This window comes from Thamnophis elegans, chromosome 7 (genome assembly GCF_009769535.1).
Source record: "Thamnophis elegans isolate rThaEle1 chromosome 7, rThaEle1.pri, whole genome shotgun sequence".
Lineage (NCBI taxonomy): Eukaryota > Metazoa > Chordata > Lepidosauria > Squamata > Colubridae > Thamnophis > Thamnophis elegans.
This window is the reverse complement of record NC_045547.1, coordinates 25,984,162-26,005,274: the sequence shown is the minus strand read 5'-3', so window position 1 is coordinate 26,005,274 and position 21,113 is coordinate 25,984,162. Positions and strand designations below refer to the sequence as shown.

The window sequence follows — 21,113 nt, the reverse complement described above, 5'->3', positions numbered from 1 at the left end:
GAGTGGGTAATGAGTTTCCACAGTGCCTCAAAATGGAACTTCTCAATTTTGGAGGCAAAATCAATAGATTTCACTAGTGTGATTTTAGCCAGGAGACGGAGTGGTATTAAGTGCACAGATAGTAGTCTCCTGCTTCTAAGTCTACCTTAATCCTCCCCCCCCACCCAAAAAAATCCCCTCCCCACGCCTTTCAGGGATATCACAGTATCACTTGATAGCCTCTTGTGGCCTTCTGGAAGGTCAAGTTGTTGTCTCCAGCCCTACTCCTCCTATGGATTCCACTGTCCACATTCCTATCCCTGTTACATATGGCCAAAAGATTTCTAATTCTAGTACAATAAGTGAAACGACAATTTAATTAGGAAAGAGAAAGAATTTGACAGTTTGCAGTGCTGTTAGATACTTTGTATTAGAAATACCATTATTTATTTATGTTCCCATCTTCCTGAAGTGGAGATCATGTAAGCTTTTGTAATATTTTATTGAATTTGTTATCTGGGTTCAAACAAACCAATGTTTTTAATATCGTTACAACACACTAGATTAAAAAGAAACCACAATATAATTTAGTATGATGAGTGAATCTAATTTCTGTGTAAGAAAAATATTTGATAATGGTAACTTTGCACCTACCAGACCTGGCTGTAAAAATTTGGGTATCAGCACAGATACACAACTTTTTCTCTTTCTTTTTCTTTCTTTCTTTTTCTTTCTTTTTTCTCATTCTTTCTTTTTTCTTTCTTTCACAAACCAACAACCTATGGTAAACCAAGCTATGTCAAACCTGAGCCACGGTGGTACAGTGGTTAGACTGAAGTACTGCACACTACTTCTGCTGACTGCAGGCTGCCTGCAAATTGGCAGCTCCAATCTCACCAGGCTCAATGTTGACTTAGCCTTCCATCCTTCAGAGGTGGGTAAAATGAGGACCCAGACTGTTGGGGGCAATATCCTGACTCTGTAAACTGCTTAGAGAGGGCTGTAAAGCACTGTAAAGCGGTATATAAGCCTAAGCGCTAGTGCTAGCGCTAAACCTCAAATGTTTTTTTTTTCCAGACTAGAAACAGGAAGACTGAGTTCTAGTCCCACCTTAGGGATGAAAGCCAGCTGGATGGTGCCAGTCACGCTCTCAGCCCAACTCACCTCAAAGGTTGTTGTTGTGGGGGAAAAGAGGAGGAAGAATTATTAGGTGTTCACTGCCTTGAGTTATTTGTAAAAATAATATAGGCAGGATAAATATATATATATATATATATATATATATATATATATATATATATATATATATATATATATATATATATATATGTTTTCTGAGGTTTTCGCGGGTGTTAGTATGTAGGTCTCTAGTTGTTCGGGTTTTCTCCCGCGTAGAATTGGAGATGTCTTGGCGACGTTTCGACGAAGTCACATTCGTCATCTTCAGGCTGCTGCTGACTACTTCAGGTTTGGTGTTTCCAGGAGTAGTGACTGAAGATGACGAATGTGACTTCGTCGAAACGTCGCCAAGACATCTCCAATTCTACGCGGGAGAAAACCCGAACAACTAGAGACCTACATACATATATATATATATATATATATATATATATATATATATATATATATATATATATATATATATATATATATTTAAAAAGTTATTAAAACCCATTTGGGGATTTGACAACCTTTACATATAACATTAGACCTGGTTCAAAAAAATGGATTCTGTAATGGAGTCTGCACTGAGTCCTCTAGATCCACTGGGTACGATCCCCATAATTCCAAGTAAATGCAATCTAGCTGGCTGTGGATTATGGGGCAAAAATGGACCACTTCAAACCTAAATAGTGGTGTCAATTGTCTTCACTGTGAATTTGGGATATAATGTAAGTGAAAAAAAGAATTAGCAAATTTCATTTTGCAGTTATGTATTTGGGATATATATATATATATATACACACACACACACACACACACACACACACATATATCCCAAATACATAACTGCAAAATGAAATTTGCTAATTATACACACACACACACACACCCCTGCAAAATGAAATTTGCTAATTATTTTTTCACTTACTGTACATTATGACTGGATTCATGCAATTTAGTTTGTTTCTGGCTTAGCATGCCACATCTAATTATTGTTGAATTTGTAATATAAATTAACCTAATTTAATTTATTGAATACGCCATGGTTAAACAAATAATGGCTTAGCCCAATGTGTCCAATTTATATAGAAAAAAAAATTTTCATCGTTGTATTATTACTGCAATATTACAGATCTTGCCCAACTTAAAATTATTATATAGACAAGACTCATCATTCTTTGAAGAGCCACTAAACTTTCACAAAGATTCTGTCAATCCAATGTCAATTTTTCCTGACAAGTCCTATTGTATTTAATGAACACTGTAATAGCTAGTCTTTGGTTTACAACTGGTTACTTAGCGACCAAAGTTACAGCCTAACTGTGCTGTCCCAAAAGTATACAGCTAATGTGTAGGAATTAAGAACTGTTTCCTTTAAAAAACTACCTCATGGGAAATATAACCACCTTATGCGAAATGTAGGCGGAACTGCCTTGTAGGAAATGTAGTTCCATAACATGTGACCACACCTGTGTTCCCTGATTGGGCAGCGGGTATTCTGCCCGGGAAAAGTGATTTATTACCGGTCACTCTCTGAATCGCCCTTTGTTAACTGGGATGGGGCAGAACGCGTCTCCTCTCATCGCCTCCGCTCATCGAGGGATATAGGAAACCACACACTTTTTACACTATGTGATGGGACAGATCATGGAAAGTCATTGCTGGGGCAGAACACTAACTGAAAAGGGGGACTTACAATCCAGATCCAAAGTTCTGACAGTCACCTTCTCAACTCTTGTGTCCACAATTTGGGAACTTGGCAACACAGTAACTTTTATATCTATTTTCAGTAACTGCATTTTTAGGACAGTAAAACCAGCACTCAGTCCCAGTTTTCAACAAAACTCTACTATAGCGAACAATGGGTTTGCTTAATGACTGCTTAAAGGCAGAAATGTTCATTTAATAACTATCATAAAACATGTTGTAAAATTGGATCGGTCATGCCTTATGTGTAGCCTTTTGCAATGCTATTCACCAAATGATTAGGGACTTCTGGTTTTAAATTTGAGGGCTGCAGTTTCAACTCAGCACCAATATCCTATCTGTCTTCATCTGAATTCACAACAACCTACAGAAGAGTCAAATGGAGGGTCATGGACCAGATGCGCACCAGAATAGCATAACATCAGTAAAGATGCTATTGCACATCTTTAAAATATGCCTTGGAATTGACACACAAACTAACAATATGCTGTAATAGAACTGCTTAGTTTCCCTTGGTTTTTTTCTTGACATGGCATGGCATGAAAATGGACACTTTACCTTAAGGAAAAGCAGAAATGTCCCTTTTAAAAAAAACCAAAAATCAAGCCAACTTTATTACAACCATGAGTGATTTGTGTTGCAGACCCAAGCAGCTCTTTAATTTTCAAATATCAAAGGAGAGCTAATGGGAGTATCTTATGTTTTCATTCACACCAAAATTTGAGATGATAAGAGGTGCAGTCTAGTGGGTATCAGAACATAGGCAGGCCGCATCTTGTAGTTTCCACTACTGGATGTGTGAGCATCAATCAGAAAACCCGATTCTGAAGGGCTGCTTTATATTGGTAGATGTAATTACCACAAATTCAGCAAATAATTTGGTGGCTAAAATTCATCCCCTATTAAAAAATATTCAGTTTGTACTATATTGCAGCAAAAACATGGGGTATCGTGGCACCTTAAAAGACTAATAAATGTATTATATGAACTCCTGAATTACAGTAGTTTCTTTTATGATGTTTGCATATCCCATGAAATCTTATAAGAATTAAATGTCATTCTCCAGCAACTGATGTATATTTATAGATAGCCACCTCTTATTGAAAGTACACCTAGAATCGTGGTTCGGCTGTTCTCCATATTCAAAAGCGTATTCCCACATTTTCTCCATTTCACTCTGAGCCCGCTTTTGTTTCATCTGATATAAGACACAACCCCAAAACACCAACTTTTAGCTGTTTATAATGGGGGAGGTGGGAAAGGAAAGAAAGAAAGAGGGAAAAAGACAGACAGACAGAGGAATCTTAGCAATTTGACCCGTTTCAAAACTACCGAAGCAAAACACGGAAGTAAAGACGCAGAGCATCCCTTTATTTCCGTCCAGCGGTCGTCCGAGGTTTTGCAGCGTTGCTCCAGTTATCCTAAATTGAGCCTTTTCGGCCGCCGTACGATTTCTTCTAGCCTAGTAGATAATTGAGGCGGCGCCTTCTCGGCCCCCGTACTGACGTAGGCGAACGTGGCCTATCTTTGCCGGGAAGCACCTGAGGGGAGGGGGGTAAAAACCGCTATTCTGTTATACTTAACTTCGGGACGTTTGCTTTCCTTTTCGCCATGAGCCGAAGCTATAACGATGAATTGCAATATTTGGAGAAACTGGATAAGAACTCCTGGCGCATCAAGAAAGGATTTGTGCCCAACATGAACGTGAGTTGCTTAGAGGCGTTTTCATCGCTGAACTTCGTTCTGGAGCATGATAATGAATACCTAAAAGTCCCCCCGAGATCCCTTCATTCCTTTGGGGCGACCATTCTGCCAGTGCGGTGAAAATGGAACATGACGAGGGTTCACTTCCTTGGGTTTGCTCAGTTTTCAACCGAATTGAACCGAGTTTGCATATGATTTTAACCTCCTGCAGTGCATACGATTGCATTTTATTATTTTGTATAATTGTCAAACGATATTGACTCCAAAGGATGAAAGGCGATTGATCATTATAAATAAGGCATCTAGAATTGCCAGTTTCCTGCTGGGGAAAAATTTTGATCTGCAAATGCAGCTAATCAGATCTGCAAATGCAGCTGATACCAATTGCGCTATGGATGGTTCCTCTTAGAAGTGGATTGTTTACTTGAGTCAAAATATTGACATTTCTGGTTATTTAGGAAGCTTCAGACTAACAATGAAGTAAACAATACCCCAGTCAAGAACTGCCAAAAAGCCATCAGCAAACGGCCCAAAGAATCTATAAGACCACCCCCACCCACACAGACAAGTAAGTCATCAGAATATAAACTGACAGCAAAATCACTCTTTACTAGCACTGATATTACCTAGTTTTGGTAATGAAACCTCTGCAAGAAAACAAGCAAGCCGAGAGAGCACCAAGGGCACCTCATTAGGAAGCTATCTATAAGACAGCGGTCTCCCAACTTCTCTGGCACTAGGGATAAATTTTGTATAAGACATTTTTTCCACAGACCAGGAGGTGGGGGTGGGTGGGGAGAATGGTTTCAGGCAAAACCTAGAGTCCATGCATGGAAAGATGAAACTTTCCTTGCTTACCCACTGCTTGTGCATCCTGGTTCCCAACTGACCATGGACCAGTACCGGTCCATGGCCCAGGGTTGCGGGAACCCTGCTCTAAACTATTTTCAACAAATCTAAATCTTTACTGGAAGGTATTTTTTAAATAACCATAATTATAATGTAATTATCTAGAATTAAGTATTCTAGTTTGCATGACATAGTTAACCAATATTTGTTTGAAGGGTGAATCCTACTTTTGAATATGTGGTCCATTTTCTAATTTTCTTCTTTTTGTCTCTAGGTGGAGGGTGTATTTTATGTAAATGAGCCTTTGGAGAAGTTGATGTTTGAAGAACTAAGAAATGCATGCCGAGGTGGAGGTATGTTTGAGTTTTCAATTGTTTGTTTGAATCTCCTTGTTTCCTTATGCCTCCAATATTTGTCTCCTTTAAATCTGTCACATGTTCAACAAATATACCTAGAAATCCAGTACAGCTTCTTCTATGTTTAGTTATCAGAAATATATTGTGGTTAATTAAAAGCATGTAGAAGATTGATAGTAAGCCTTTTTTTTATCTTCATTAATCTGTTTGGATAAACACATATTATCCTTTGGTTTATGAAGAACCATTGGTTGGGCATGAGAAAATAACTATTTGCTTTTTAGTTCTGCTTGCTTAAATATAAAAACACATACCCTTTAAATTTCAATTTTGAATTGGTATGTTTTATGCCCAGTCTAACTCGTTTCATAATATTTTCATTTTCTATAGGCCTAGCATGTGAAATATGCCTGTGATTGTAGCTATAGCCCTTTATATTTTTATGTAGGAATAAATTCATCATTCGTAGTTCTGAGGAAATGTTAAAAGAATAGCAATGTTCTTTGTCCTTAAAAATGTTAATTCTGAATTACATTTTCATATGAAACAGGAAATTAGTTCCTACCTTTTTTTTAGGCGCTGGTGGCTTTCTTCCAGCCATGAAACAAATTGGAAATGTAGCTGCATTGCCTGGTATTGTTCATGTGAGTCCTTGTTATTTTAAATCCAGAATAAAACCATTATAGGAAGACTTTACTATGGATTCTTCTATGTAATAAAATGCTACAAGAATAGTAGAACTATTGCTTCAAATAGAAATAAGAATGATTTCTAATAGAAAAGAATGTATGTAGTTCATGATTGAACTGTGAAGCCTTTAGTGCTTCTGAACTTTGTTTACTTGCAGATATATTATCCAAGTAGGTACCATCATCAGTGCAAGGACGGATAATGAAACATCTGCAAGCAAACAATCAAGTTCAGAATTACCAAGAACTCTACAATAGGAATGCTGTCAAACTTCCCTATCCTAAAAGTTTCTTGATGTGTAAATTTAGATATTCAAGGGTATGATGAAAATAGAGGGCTTACATTTAATTTTTTAAATGAAATGAGATATTTATTTGCAGTTTGTCTTGTGAATATGATACACCCCTTGATATAAATGTTGAAACCTCTGCTTTTGGATGTTGTACAATGGCAATGTGAATAGGCTAGCTCCACTTCATATCATAGGAATATCATTCAAATTTATTCTGATATTCATTGCTTTTCTTCCTCCCCCCTCCTTTTTTTTTTTACCTAAATTGTATTTCAGCGATCTATTGGACTTCCTGATGTCCATTCAGGGTATGGCTTCGCTATTGGCAATATGGCAGCCTTTGATATGAGTGATCCAGAAGCAGTAGTTTCCCCAGGTATGGACAACTATTGTTGGTATCTGTGTGGAAAGAGAACTCTTAGGTATCTCCAAATATGTGTTAGATGTGTCAGGCTCCAATTCATAGGACAACTGTAGAGAGATATTGTTAATCACTCTATGTAAGTAACAGGTAACTGGTGATATGTTCTGTAGTATGTTACATTTTCAACTGTTAGGCAGTTTTTAGTTTTACAGCCAAAAAGACTTAATTATCCAAACAATTTACAGTACAGATACCAAAATTTTTATTCTGGGCTGACCTGAAGTAATGTTTCCAGTATACATATAATGGACAAAGAAAAATATTGACATTGGTTTTTTGAGGACAGTATCTATTTATTAGATTTATCTTAAAATAACAAGTGCTTGTATTGCAAAATTCAATATTAGGCTGAAATAACTTTTATGAAGTTTATGTGATTATGGAGGATAAATATGTGTATGATGAAGTGTAACATTTCAGTATGTTTACCCTGAAATTAATGCAGAATAGTTATGTTCTAGTTATGTAATACAGATGTAGCACTTAGACTTATATACTGCTTCATAGTGCTTTACAGTCCTCTCTAAGTGGTTTATAGAGTCAGCATATTGCCCCCAACAACCTGGGTCCTCATTTTACCGAACTTGGAAGGATGGAAGGAAACCCTTGAACCAGTGAGAATCCAACTGTTGGCATTAGGCAGAATTAGCCTGCAATACTGCATTCTAACCACTGCACCATCATGGCTCTTTATTATGATAAAGAAATATTATATACCGAACTATATAAAGTTTACTGAATGTAATTTATTATAGCTGCGACAAAAACGCAGTTGATTGCAGTGATGAGTTCTGAGTTTTCTGGGTTCAGAAAACTTAGTAATTGAATATTTTGAGTTCATAATATTAAGTAATTTCACAAAATGACTTGAGCTAAGTTTTAAAAGATATGTTCTGGTTACTCACACAGGAGGTGTAGGGTTTGACATTAACTGTGGTGTTCGATTACTGCGGACCAACCTTGATGAGTGTGATGTCCAGCCAGTGAAGGAGCAGCTTGCACAATCCATGTTTGACCACATTCCTGTAGGAGTGGGATCCAAGGGTGTCATCCCCATGAATGCCAAGTAAGAGTAATTTTTTATTTTATTTTCTTGAATGTCAGTATCATTGCTTCATTTTTGAAGGGAAAGGTGGCAGAAGGAAAACAAAATATAACTTATCACATGCACTGCAAATCTGTAACAAACATTTAAAAATGCCAGAATATTTTGCAGTTGTTGCTACATAGCTGTTTGAAAGCTTTGCTAAGGTTAGTCATCATATATCTAAAGGACTTTTATTTCCATTTTACCTGGGAATTATGTTTATGCAACTGGAGGGCATCCAGGTCTGCCATATTCAGCTTCTACACTTTGCTGGTATCCTATCATAAAATGCAAGGAAGGGAGGGGGGGAGGAAGGACATGGGAATGTGAAGACAAAATGGGGGGAGGGGGCCTTGATAGAAACCAGAGGTACCAAGCCAAAGAAAACCAGCTGCTAAAGACACTTGGCTTGGTAACAGAATGTAAAACTGCATCAAATAGTGCCAAACAACCAAGCATGCTATTGCACACTGGTGGTCAAACTGGGGACGGCCATGCAAAGGGAAAAAGTGTAACCTTTGTGCAGGAATATTCAGATCTAGCCTTACTTTCACTGCAACCACTAACTTTAGCATAAGAACCTATCGCTTTAACCAAATGGAGTCAAGGGTCTTTCTTACCTAAATATCTCAGTTGGGGCAGGCCTGACATAGGAAGACATCAGGGGAACTTTTTAAAAAATTATAGACTGGGACTGGGACCAATTAGAACAGTCCGGTCTAGTGCCACCAAAGCATGCCATCATGTTTAAATTGACACATCCCTGTTGTTCTTCCTCAAAGTTCATTATCTTCTCTAGAACCTGTCCTATGCTTGCCAAATCTTTGAATATTTGCTGCATATTTGCAGTTCTTTTGCCCCTGTAAGGTGAGGAGAAAGGAAACTTTCTAACTTATCTAGGTTGTGGGGTTTTTGTTTTGCAGTGTGATAACAATAACTCTGGATTTAGTTACTATTTTATTTATAGAAGAAAAGGAAAATGAACCTCACTTACTTGAAAGAGTATTTTACATAAAGGTCTGTGTTCCAATTTCAAAGTTTGCTAATGAATTGTCATTAAAATATCCCTATAAAAATAAAAAGGAAACCACAAACAATAAATCGTACTTTAAGATCAGAGGTTTATTGTTTCATGAGCAATTTGGAACATGAATAGCCAACATAGCAATACAATTGCACAACAAAACTTATATTTTAATGCCATTGCAATGGGTTCCTTAATGACAGATAGCAAGTCTTACAAGGACTGCTATTTGGCAAAGGACCCCATTCTCATCTTAAGCCACATTACTTATACCTTCTTTTCTACTGACCTATGCATTCCATAGTTTCACTTCTTTGCTCTTTCTTATGACTGTCACTGACCGTCACTCTGTGCAAACACCCGTGTACATTTGAAGCTCTCAGCTATTAGTTACTTTCAGTTCCTCATTTCCCACATCTCATTCTTTCTGTTCTGAATATATCCATATCAAGTACAAACTTTTGCAGAAAATGCAGACACAAGTCAGCACATTAGAAATATGTCTGGTACATTTTGCAATTATGTTAGTTTAAAACTTGGTTCAGTGAGGACTGTAAGCTCACTCCTAAGCCTGCAACTTTCCAATGGATATATTTCTCATCTCACAGAATGCTTGATTTAAAAGATTTACATAGCCACCCACCTTACAGAACACAATTACAGTCACAATGATCAAGCAAAAACGAAAAACAGAACATTAAGTACCTAATCCACCATATCAGTGCATCAAATTATGCAATCCTCAGGTTCAACTTTACCCTATCCCAGAATCTGAGAGAAAGTGTGTAGCCCTTTTCAACTTTCGTGAAAGCTAAAAGTTGGGGGGACCTTCCAGATCCCAAGGGAAAGGTTGTTCCATAGGGCATGGCTTTCCATGGAAAAGGGATGCTTTCTACTTCTCACTAGATGACAACATTTGACAACACAGTAGAACCTGGAGAGTATTTATACTCTGAGTAATGTGATAATTGTGAATGAAGATGTAGGAGTGAATCTATGGTAACATTCATTCTGTATTTGTTTGTGGTCTCCTAATTGGAATGTCTTTCATCCCCAGGGATTTGGAGGAAGCTTTAGAGATGGGGGTAGACTGGTCCTTACGAGAAGGCTATGCCTGGGCGGAGGATAAAGAACATTGTGAAGAATATGGGAGGATGTTGCAGGCAGATCCAAATAAAGTGTCAGCAAGAGCTAAGAAAAGGGGTTTACCTCAGGTAATCAGATATGTAGATATAATAATTGGGTGATCATTTCATGCTGATTTAATTTTAATGCAATCAGGTTGATTTTAATAATATTAAAGCAAACCAGAACAATGTCCAGAGATTTGATTAGCTGATGTCATGGTTCAAAAGGTTACCCATCCACTTTTGGTTTCCATGTGTCATGCTCTGATGACTCACTCAGTAAGTGTGTCCATGGCTGAGGGTGGAGTTAGACCTGGCTGTCTGCAGCCCGAGTCCAGCATCTGTAACTATAGCACCACCCTGGCTCTTGCATTGATTAAGGAGTAATTTTTGTAATGAAATTTCACCTTTTGATTGATTAACCTTAAATGTTGCCTTTTATTTTTGTTTGATTTGGTGATTCAGTATTAATTTACATCTGATCTAATGTTTTGATTTTAGTCTAATGCTCTTTAGGAAATGTACATTTTAAAAAGAGCTTAACAGTTCAGAAAATGAAGAGAAGCTTTTCCCTTAATGTCTGAAATGTGAAAGTAATTTCCTTAATGTCCATTAATAAGATGAATGGATGTAAGATTGCATTAATTTTCCAGAGTTTCTAGTAAAAATCACAGTCTTTCATTTTTCATATTGGGAACAGCTAAGTTTTCCTATTCTGTTTAACAGCTGGGGACTTTGGGAGCAGGAAACCACTATGCTGAGATACAGGTTGTGGATGACATTTATAATGAATATGCTGCCCGAAAGATGGGTATAGACCATAAGGGACAAATATGTGTGATGATCCACAGTGGGAGCAGAGGCCTTGGCCACCAAGTAGCTACAGGTATGTGGCTTATGCCCTTCTTTGTTCTAGGAATTAAATGTGACTATCCAGCGTAATATTACAGCTAGTTTCTACATCACAATCTGTATGTGGAAAAAATATACCCCCTTTATGCAATTAATTTAAATGTATGATATCTAAACTATATTTTAAGTTCTAGGCCTGCTGGTCCATATCACTATTTCTGAATTTATTTGGTCCTATTTTTACAGATGCCTTAGTAGCTATGGAAAAAGCAATGAAACGGGACAAGATCATAGTGAATGACCGCCAGTTGGCATGTGCCAGGATAGATTCTCAGGAGGGCCAAGATTATTTGAAAGGGATGGCAGCAGCTGGAAATTACGCATGGGTCAATCGTTCCTCCATGACTTTTCTTACTAGACAGGTAAGAGAGGACAGCAGTAGCTCATCACTTCTGTCTCTTTAAAAATGAGGTATTTTTACCTCATCAGGTATAACTGATGAGGGAAATTGAGCTCTGGCTAAGATATTCTTCCCAACCTGGTGTCCTGGAGTGTTTTGATGGTGGCTGACATAGACTTCAGTCCCAGAATAACTGGAAAGCATGGATTCGTAAAGTAGGTCTGTGATATATCTCTCTTGAAAGAAATACAGGTAGTCCTTACTTACTGGTTGCCTTGTTTAGTGACCATTCAAAGTTATAATGGTGCCAAAAATGGCTTTGCAATCAATTCTTGCATTTTCGACCATCATAGCATTTGGTGCTTTGCAACTGGTGCATATTTACAACTGGTGCAACATATTGTAGTCAAGTTATTATCATTTGTGTGCTTCTTAATTGCTTCTGCCAAGCAGAATTCAGAAGGTAGAAGTAAAATCATAAGTCACAGTTATTCATTGCTTAGCAACCATGTTGGTAGTCCCAATTAGTGATACATGTATATCAGTGCAAACAAACATAGTTACAGTAATTCTGCTTCATGACATCAGACCAACAATTTCAGAAGTACTAAATTTATTTAAGAGATGAATTTGAGATTCAGTTTCCAATACATGGGCTCCCACATTGGATCCCCCTGAGGTATGAATACATTTGGCTTCCATTTCTAAACATTAAGTGTCAGCTGAGCTTTTATTTAATTATAATTAAATTATAAAATTGTAGCCCTTTCTTCCAAAATCGACTTGCCCTAAATTTGGATCATACTGTCTAGCTCTTTAGGGTTGAAAGCCAATTGACTTTAGTTCATTAAGATATTAGGTTTAAAGGTAAAGGTTCCCCTCACACCTACATGCTAGTCGTTCCTGACTCTAGGGGGCAGTGCTCATCTCCGTTTCAAAGCTGAAGAGCCAGCACTGTCCAAAGACGTCTCTGTAGTCATGTGGCCAGCATGACTAAATGCTAAAGGCACACGGAACGCTGTTACCTTCCCACCTAAGGTGGTCCCTATTTTTCTACTTGCATTTTTACATGCTTTAGAACTGCTAGGTTGGCAGAAGCTGGGACAAGTAATGGGAACTCACTCCGTTACACAGCGCTAGGGATTCGAACCACCAAACTGCTGTCCTTTCCTATTTGACAAGCTCAGCATCTTAGCCATTGAGCCACCCCTTGCTAGGTTTAGATCATGCCCATTTTGTGCATGAGTGGAGCAGTGCTCCAAATGGTTGTTCACAGTTCATATGAATAGCGTTGCCATAAACAATGGCCATTTTCTGCTTTAAAAAAAAAACAGGCTTGGCCTGTTTTTCGAATTGAAGGATTGTGTAATCTTGAGCAGCGAGGCAACATTCAGAAAAACTTTTTTTAATGCTTCCTCTGAACTATTTGCTCCATTCCAGCCATAGTCTGAAGTACATTTTACCAAATATAATTGCCTTTCCCATTCCCTATTAGTCAGTTTAGAGAATGTCTTTCAAGTACAGTTACACAAGATTTGCTATTAAAATCTTTTTTTAGAATTCAGGAAGCTTGACATAAACTGATTGTTAGAGAAAGAATTGCAGATAATTGTAACTAAAATTCCAGTTTCCGTAAACAATTTCAGCTCTAATCCCTCTTCCCATATATACCAACCCCTCAAAATATATTATTAGAACTACTTTGTTTACCTGTATTGTTTTCTAGGCATTTGCTAAAGTCTTCAACACCACCCCTGATGATCTGGACATGCATGTAATATACGATGTGTCTCACAACATTGCAAAAGTAGAACAGCATGTGGTAGATGGAAAAGAACGGACCCTGTTGGTGCATAGGAAAGGATCAACCAGAGCATTCCCTCCTCACCACCCTCTTATAGCTGTTGATTACCAAGTAGGAACTTCTGAGATTTCTCTCTTGTTAGCATTCACAAGCTGTCATTTTCCTTTGCATCCTTGGTGGAGTTTTTCATTTAATTGATTGTATAGCCTAATCCAGGGGTCTGCAACCTTAAAACTCAAAAGAGCCATTTGGACCCATTTCCCACAGAAAACAAAAACACCAGGAGTCACAAAACCTGGGTGGGTGTGGCCAACTCAACATCATTCACTCCTACCCAGTCACATGGCACACATCCCGCCACGTCAACCCAGGTTTTGGGACTCACTGTGTTTTCTATGGGAAATGGATATCTCTCTGTGTGTGTGTGTCTTTTTTTTCCTTTCTCTATCTCTGTCTCCCCCCACCCCCTCATTTCTCTCAGGCCAGGCAAGTAGTCATTGGAACGGGAGGGCAAGGGGGCGGGGCCAGCCAGTGGTGGGTTCAGCCAACAGGGAGCCACAGCAGGGAAATGAAAGAGCCGCATGCAACTCCAGAGCTGTCGGTTCTTGACATCCGGCCTAATCTAATTTCACAAATATAATGCAAGTACATTCACAAATATATCCTCTTTTGTAAGTTAGTTTAGAGCAGAAGCTGATTAGCTGATTCTGATAAAAACATATACCAGCTGTATTTCATCAACATTTATTTTTATTGGTTGATAATAATTGGCACTCATTCCAGCATAACTCTAATATTGATTGTATGTGTGTCTCCAGCTGACCGGCCAGCCAGTGTTGATCGGTGGAACAATGGGAACTTGCAGTTACGTCCTTACTGGTACTGAACAAGGCATGACTGAAACCTTTGGAACCACTTGCCATGGAGCAGTGAGTAGGAAACCACTTGCCATACTCTAAATCATGGGCTTTTTGCTTCATACTTCTGTACATGTGGATAATATGCTAATCAAAAGAAAGCTTCAGTTATTCTGGCAAGAGGGGTGGGGTCACAAATCTTATGTGTGTGGGATCAAATGAGGATGCAGAGAGATTATAGTAATTTAGAAATGCAGGCAATGTAGTATAGAATGTCCAGGATGATTTAGATGGTGTATGTATTTAATGTATTCAATCCCAACTCTGGATTATGTACAATTAAACCAAACGGGAGGGAAGGAAGAACCATCTAACTATATCCACACTCTGCATAATATTTGGCAGGGACCCCCGCCAGCCTAATCAAAGGCCTGGAAGAACAGCCACATTTGTAGTTTTTGTAGACTACTATCAGGGTGGCACCCACACAAATAGCAGGGGAGATCTCATGCCAGAAGGCAGGGAAGCAGGGAATACTTCCTTGAATGCCAATAGATGACATAATTTAATAAAGAAACCCTGAGCATGCTAATCCTGGTAGATCAAGTAAGCCAGTCCAATACTATAGAAAATAGTTGGTCCTTCAAGTAACCAGACTCTATAGCAATTAGACTTATATACCAATTCATAGTGCTTTACAGCACTCTATGCAATTTACACAGTCAGCATATTGCTCCCAACAATATGGGTTCTCATTTCACTGACCTCAGAAGGATGGAAGGCTGAATCAACCTTGAGCTGGTCAGAATCAAACTCCTGGCAGTAAACAGAGTTAGCCTGCAATACTGCATTCTAACCATTGCGCTATCACAACACTAAAAATAATGGCATTTTATAGGTCATAGCTACTATCTTGCACCCAGAAGAATACTGAAAGCAAATACAGACTCACAAAGTATTAAATAGGCATATCAAGACATGCCCATCACTGCTCTGACTGCTGCATTCTTGACCAATTAAGTTCCCAAGTGGTCTTCCAAGTTAACCCCATGTAGAGCACATTGCATTAGTTGATCCATGAAGTGACTCAGTTACAAAACAAATTCCTGGCTGTTTTAATTAGGATCCAGCAATCAGGTGGCTGAAAGTAACTGCATTGAGAACCTGCCCACTTCCTCAAGATTTACTGACTCAAACTCATAATACAGTCAGTCAAGGTCCAAGGTGGAGCACATTTAAGCAACTGTCCTTATATATGTATGTGTGTATTAGAAAAATTTAAGAAATTAAGGAATCTTAAAAGTCTGTTCTCTTTATTTTAATGTATGGCCAAGGCCACATGTAACTGCTTTCTTCATTCACAATGACAATGTTTGCTTCAGTTGAAGATTGGTACTTAAAGAAATATATTATCCTACAGGGCCGTGCATTGTCCCGTGCCAAATCGCGACGTAACTTGGATTTCCAGGATGTGTTGGACAAGTTGGCAGATATGGGAATAGCGATCCGTGTTGCATCTCCCAAGCTGGTCATGGAAGAAGTGAGAGTTCTTTTAATTTTTCTGTGGACAGTTTTATTTCTGGGGTGTATTTCTTTTCACTGCAAAGTATTAGCATCTCTTATTGGGGGGGAAAATACAGATCAGAATCTAACAAATTTAAATGCCCTAATTGCTTCCTGGAAAGGGCTCCCTTTTTCCTTTGGGATTTGGGATAAATTGTTTTCTCTTAACACCTCAAAGCATATCATTTCCTTTTTTCATCTCCTTTTTCCTAGGCGCCTGAATCTTATAAGAATGTGACAGATGTGGTTAACACCTGCCATGCAGCTGGCATAAGCAAGAAAGCGATTAAACTGAGGCCCATTGCAGTAATCAAAGGGTAAAGATGCCATTCACAGAATCTGACAGAACCTCTTCTTACTCACACTACTCGGTAATTATATTTCCATCCAGATGGAAACTGACAACCTGTTAGAACTTTTGGACTTAAAAAATATGGTACAAGAAAAGATAAACCAAGATGTGTTGCTCTTTTGATCCAGTGGCAAGTTGTCTGTTGCTGACTGAGTTTCTTTACGGGGGGAAATGTGAAACAGTTATCTGATTCTAATAAATGGTTTGTTCTGCCTATAATAAGACTTCTAATCACTGCTAATTTGATAGCCATCTTTTTTCAAGAAGGCTGTTTTTGTTGGATTTTTTCCTTAAGTTTAGTTGTTTCTCTCGAATAAAGACTTAGGTTCCTGAGTAATAATACATAATATCTCATGAATATTTGTTAACATGGCAATTTCGACCAATAAATAAGCCTGACTAAGCTAGTAATCCGTAGGATGTAGGAAAATTTGCAAATATTCTTACTGCAGAAGTCTGTGACTTAGCAGTTTTTTCTGAGATGTTTTTGACTAGGCATGGATAAGTTGCATCCCCACTACACGATAGGGGGTACTTTAGGAGCAGATGATTCTGTGCACATTGCATGCCAGTAATGTCCCTGATCTGAAGTTTTACTTGTACTTTAGTCGACAAACAATACTACTTTCTTGAAAAGAGATCAGCTTTCCATGAAGACATAGATAGTTTTCATTAATGCTTTAAGCCATTCATGTCTAGAACAGACATAATAGCTATATTGGTAAAGAGCCGTGGTGACGCAGTGGTTAGAATACAGCATTGCTTGCTAATTCTGCCAACTGGCAGTAGATTGGTAAAATGAGAAGCCAGGTTGTTGAGGGCAATATGCTGACTCTTTAAACTTCTTAGGGCTGTAAAGCACCGTTAAGTGGTATATAGTACGTCTAAGCATTATTACTGTTGCTATCCTCCAAGCTGTCAATAAAAATACAAAAACTTGGTCTTTTGTTGCATCTTCTTACACTGTCTAAATAGATCGTAGAGAGCAGGGCTTTCAAACTTGCGTCCCGCAATGTGTCGGATGCGTCACTCTCTGTCCATGCCCAATTTAACGAAGGGAAAGTCATGATACGTCACATGATGCCGCTGTGATGATGCAAGTTTGACATCCCTGTTGTAAAGACAGAGCAGTATCTGAGTTTACTGCTGGTATTGCTGCGCTACAAGTAAATTTAATTTGAACTTTACAAAAAAATCTCTAATAGTCCTAAATTCAGTTTGTTTGGATGAAGCTGTGTTGATTTTACAGAACTCAATGAGTTCTTATGCCTCATTGTAAAATGTGTTACAATGAAATTGTAGCAGTTCGGCAGTTCAAATCTCCCCAAATCTCAAGTTTGACTCAGCCTACCATCCTTCCGAGGTGGGTAAAATGAGGGGCAATATGCTAACTCTGTAACCTGCTTAGAGAGGGCTGTAAAGCCCTGTGAAGAAGTATATATGTCTTAAGTACTATTGCTATATCAGAGTGCCATCAGTAGAGGGCAGCTTAATAAAGATATAAACTGAAAGAAATGACGCTACTACAGAAAAGTTTGAAAAACTCTGGATAAAGAGTGCAGCCTGGCCTTTATATATTCTTTTGAAAAAGATTGGGAAACTGATGTCAGTAGTAGTTTGTAATTAACTTAACAAGCCTAATAAAATAAAGCCTAAACATAAGATAAAACAGAAAATAGTTTGTAAAAGCTACATAAAATCTACCCGTCAAGCTAAGAACATGGCTTATGTGTGTTGAATCTCTGTGTCTCTTTATGTAGTTTTGGCACTCTTGCAAACAATAACATAAGATCACGTGATTGTCTTTAGTACAAAGATAGAAAGATAGAAAACTTGACAATGTAATTACTGACACACACAAAAAAGTTCTCCTACATTTGTATGAACTCCTTTTGTTTATGTGTGCCTTCCGGTATATCTAAAGACAGAATATTGATTTAGCCAACCAGCCTACTTACCGAATACTGCATCAGAAAGGATAAAATACAGTATATGGCTTACAGTATATTAGGGGCAGTTGTACTACTGAAGGAGAACCAAGTATGAATAAAGTGGGTTTGTTAGTGAATTCACTTGAGTGTGTGTTTGTTTTGTATTGAAAAAGATAATTTATTCTTTCCTCCTATGTTCACAGTTCATACACACTTCATTCTTAAATAAAACTTTTTCTAATTGGAATAATTTATGATTCTAGTTCCTGCATCAAAGAAAACAAAATATCACTTCTTTTCTTAGCTAATTAATACAGTTCAAAATAATATCTAAAATACTTGGTCTTTTGGAATGTCGAGAGCTTGTTGCAAATATCATGGCAACACTTGGAGAGATGCGCTGCCTGTCCCTGAAAGCAGTAATGTGGGGCATGGACATTGACAAGGAAGAGGTCCATGGATGTTGTGTTGAGGATCCCGGACAAAGTTTGCTAATTTCCCTTTTTGCAATGAACTCAGATCATGAAGAATGGGGAAAATGGAGCAACTGAGAAATAAGTGATAAAAGGTTTACAGAAGTATTGAAGCTAATACTGTAATTCTAAAATTATTAACTAATGGTGAGCTGGAAAGCATTGCTACTCTACCTGCAGTGCAAACTCTCAAAGCGAACCCAATTTAATGGGTTAACACAAGAAATTTCAGAAATTTGAGTTTTCTAATATTCTCTGTATGCCTGCTACTTCTTTTTTTACCATAACTTTTGCTTGAAGAATGAAGAACTAGAATTAGTTCAAGGACTACTCAGTCTCTCATAATATGGTATCTTCTAAGTGTTTCTTAACTGTAGTTCTCACAAATTCTGGCCACAATAAAAGAACATCTAGGCCATAACAGGCAAGAATTTCAGAATTCTATATTTTTTACTTTCTATTTGTATAACACCTATCCCACAACTGGTGGTTTTGTTGTTCGCTTGAATGGCAGTGTACAGCCTCCTACTCCATCTTGGCAAAGACAGCTGAGTTATTCTCTTTGTTCTTTCTCATATAAACATGCATAACTAGCTCCCTGTTCTCTTCAAAGCAATACCCTTCCTCAAGCATGTACTGGCATGTGTATTAAACTTCAGATGGGAGCCTTCTGTTGCAAAGAGAGAAAAAGAGACCAGTTTGTAGCTGGTACTTTGCTTTGTCTCTTTCCAGTAGAGGATTATTACATGGCATGAGCTCAAAGTTGCTGACATTATTTGAAGAAACCAAAAAGTATAAAACTGATCAAAATTTAGCTTCAGCATCAATGCAATATTCGACAATATGAATGCATATTGAAGACATTAAAAAAATTCTGAGTAATTAATTTAGAGAAACTAAGTTTAAAATAAAGGTGTACTCTTTATTTTAAACTACACTATTTTAAACTTACATGATGCTTCTAGTACATTTAAAAACTGTTTATACATGTATGTGTGCTTGTGTGTATACACACACATGAAATATATAAATTGGTTGGAATACAATCATGTCTAAAACATGGAAAAAGTATGGTAAGTGTTATTGCTTTAAATGACCGTAAAATGGTAATTGTTGTGAATAATAAACTTTGTAAAGAAATATGCAAAAATAACATTTAAACAATCCCATGAACAAAAAGCTATTTACCTCTTCCTACTGGATCCATGAAATGGTTCTACAAATTACATTCTGTAATATGATCCAAAGGGTTAAGAAAATTTATGATTGGGATGACTAGTCAACATATCTCTTTATATCTGTCTGTTTCATGCATTGAGCTTGAATTTAGGCCCTTCACAGTAATCTCTTCAAGAGAGTTCTGATTTTATATCCTCTTTAACTTTTATGTTTAATGGAATGTTAAGATTCTGATGCTTAGAAAAATCAGAATCACAAAATTATATTGCAGACCTAAAATGGGACATTATGTGCTTTTTTCCCTAGTACTATGTTGTCTGAGTCTCTGAAACAATTTCCCATTTTGTTAGAGAAAAATGATGGACTGGAAAATTAATGGTAAAATAGATTTGCACAAATGCACACATCAAGCACCTGTCTGTTTCTCACTGACATGTAAATCCTATTCATCTTTTTAAGTTGAGTTTCATATCTGCTTTTTCCAATGAATAATAAAGTGAAGCCTCAACTCCCCACAGTTTTCTCTTATATCTAAACTTTCTATAAGCATCAGAAGCGCCCTACGTTTCAACCATACATTTCCAAGAAGCATCTTCATCTATATAACCAACAAAATAAAAGAGTGTCATTTTTTTCTCCCTTTGTTCCCTTGCAAAATAAAGTCAAATATAAGTTGCCTATATTTTTATGACAGGGTTTTGCCACCCACAAACAGTACATTTTGCCTCTTCCTTAAGAGGAACATAAAAGTGATAATTTTGAATGTTATAATTGTCATTTTGAAAGCAGCATGTTACCTGCCACTGATTATTAAGAAGGATTAGTTAAAGCACCCAAACAGTTGCTTTTGGTTTTTATTGTGCAGGAAAAAAAATGGTTTGTGCTTTCCTAAAACAGAAAGGCTATAATAACATTCACAGAGAAGTCTTTTCATCCTAAAGAAATCCCTTTTCAGAAACAGGAACAGAAGGAACTCAGCTACCTTGTAATCAGTTGATCCAAAGACCCGTTCAGCACATTATGTGTCATTGCTGCTTATGATTCTTCCAACTCCAGACATGGCCTTCTTCCAATTTTCTTCCTAGGGTAGTCATTGCTAGAGCCCTGCAGGCTTATATTAGATTGTGTTCATTTCCACGTCTAAACATCAGCATCTCCCAAGCTAGTGACCTCCCATATATGGAATTAAAATGTTGAGACACATATGCCAAGCATGTTGGAATATGTAGTTCACATCAGGAGGGAATACATTTGGGAAGAATTTGTCAAGATGAATGTTTTTAAAAAAGTAAAGGTTTC

At 37.6% G+C, this 21,113-nt stretch overlaps 1 protein-coding gene across 1 annotated transcript; it reads left to right on the top strand.

Moving 5' to 3' along the window:
* The first annotated feature begins 4,376 nt into the window (after positions 1-4,376).
* Positions 4,377-17,171, top strand: LOC116511107 (tRNA-splicing ligase RtcB homolog). Its single transcript, XM_032220923.1, has 12 exons — positions 4,377-4,554; positions 5,678-5,756; positions 6,336-6,403; positions 7,018-7,117; positions 8,075-8,231; positions 10,334-10,490; positions 11,130-11,289; positions 11,502-11,677; positions 13,382-13,570; positions 14,278-14,388; positions 15,737-15,856; positions 16,093-17,171. Exons 1-12 carry the CDS (start codon positions 4,462-4,464, stop codon positions 16,198-16,200), a joined length of 1,518 nt encoding a protein of 505 aa, XP_032076814.1. The 5' UTR covers positions 4,377-4,461; the 3' UTR covers positions 16,201-17,171.
* The last annotated feature ends 3,942 nt before the right edge of the window (positions 17,172-21,113 follow it).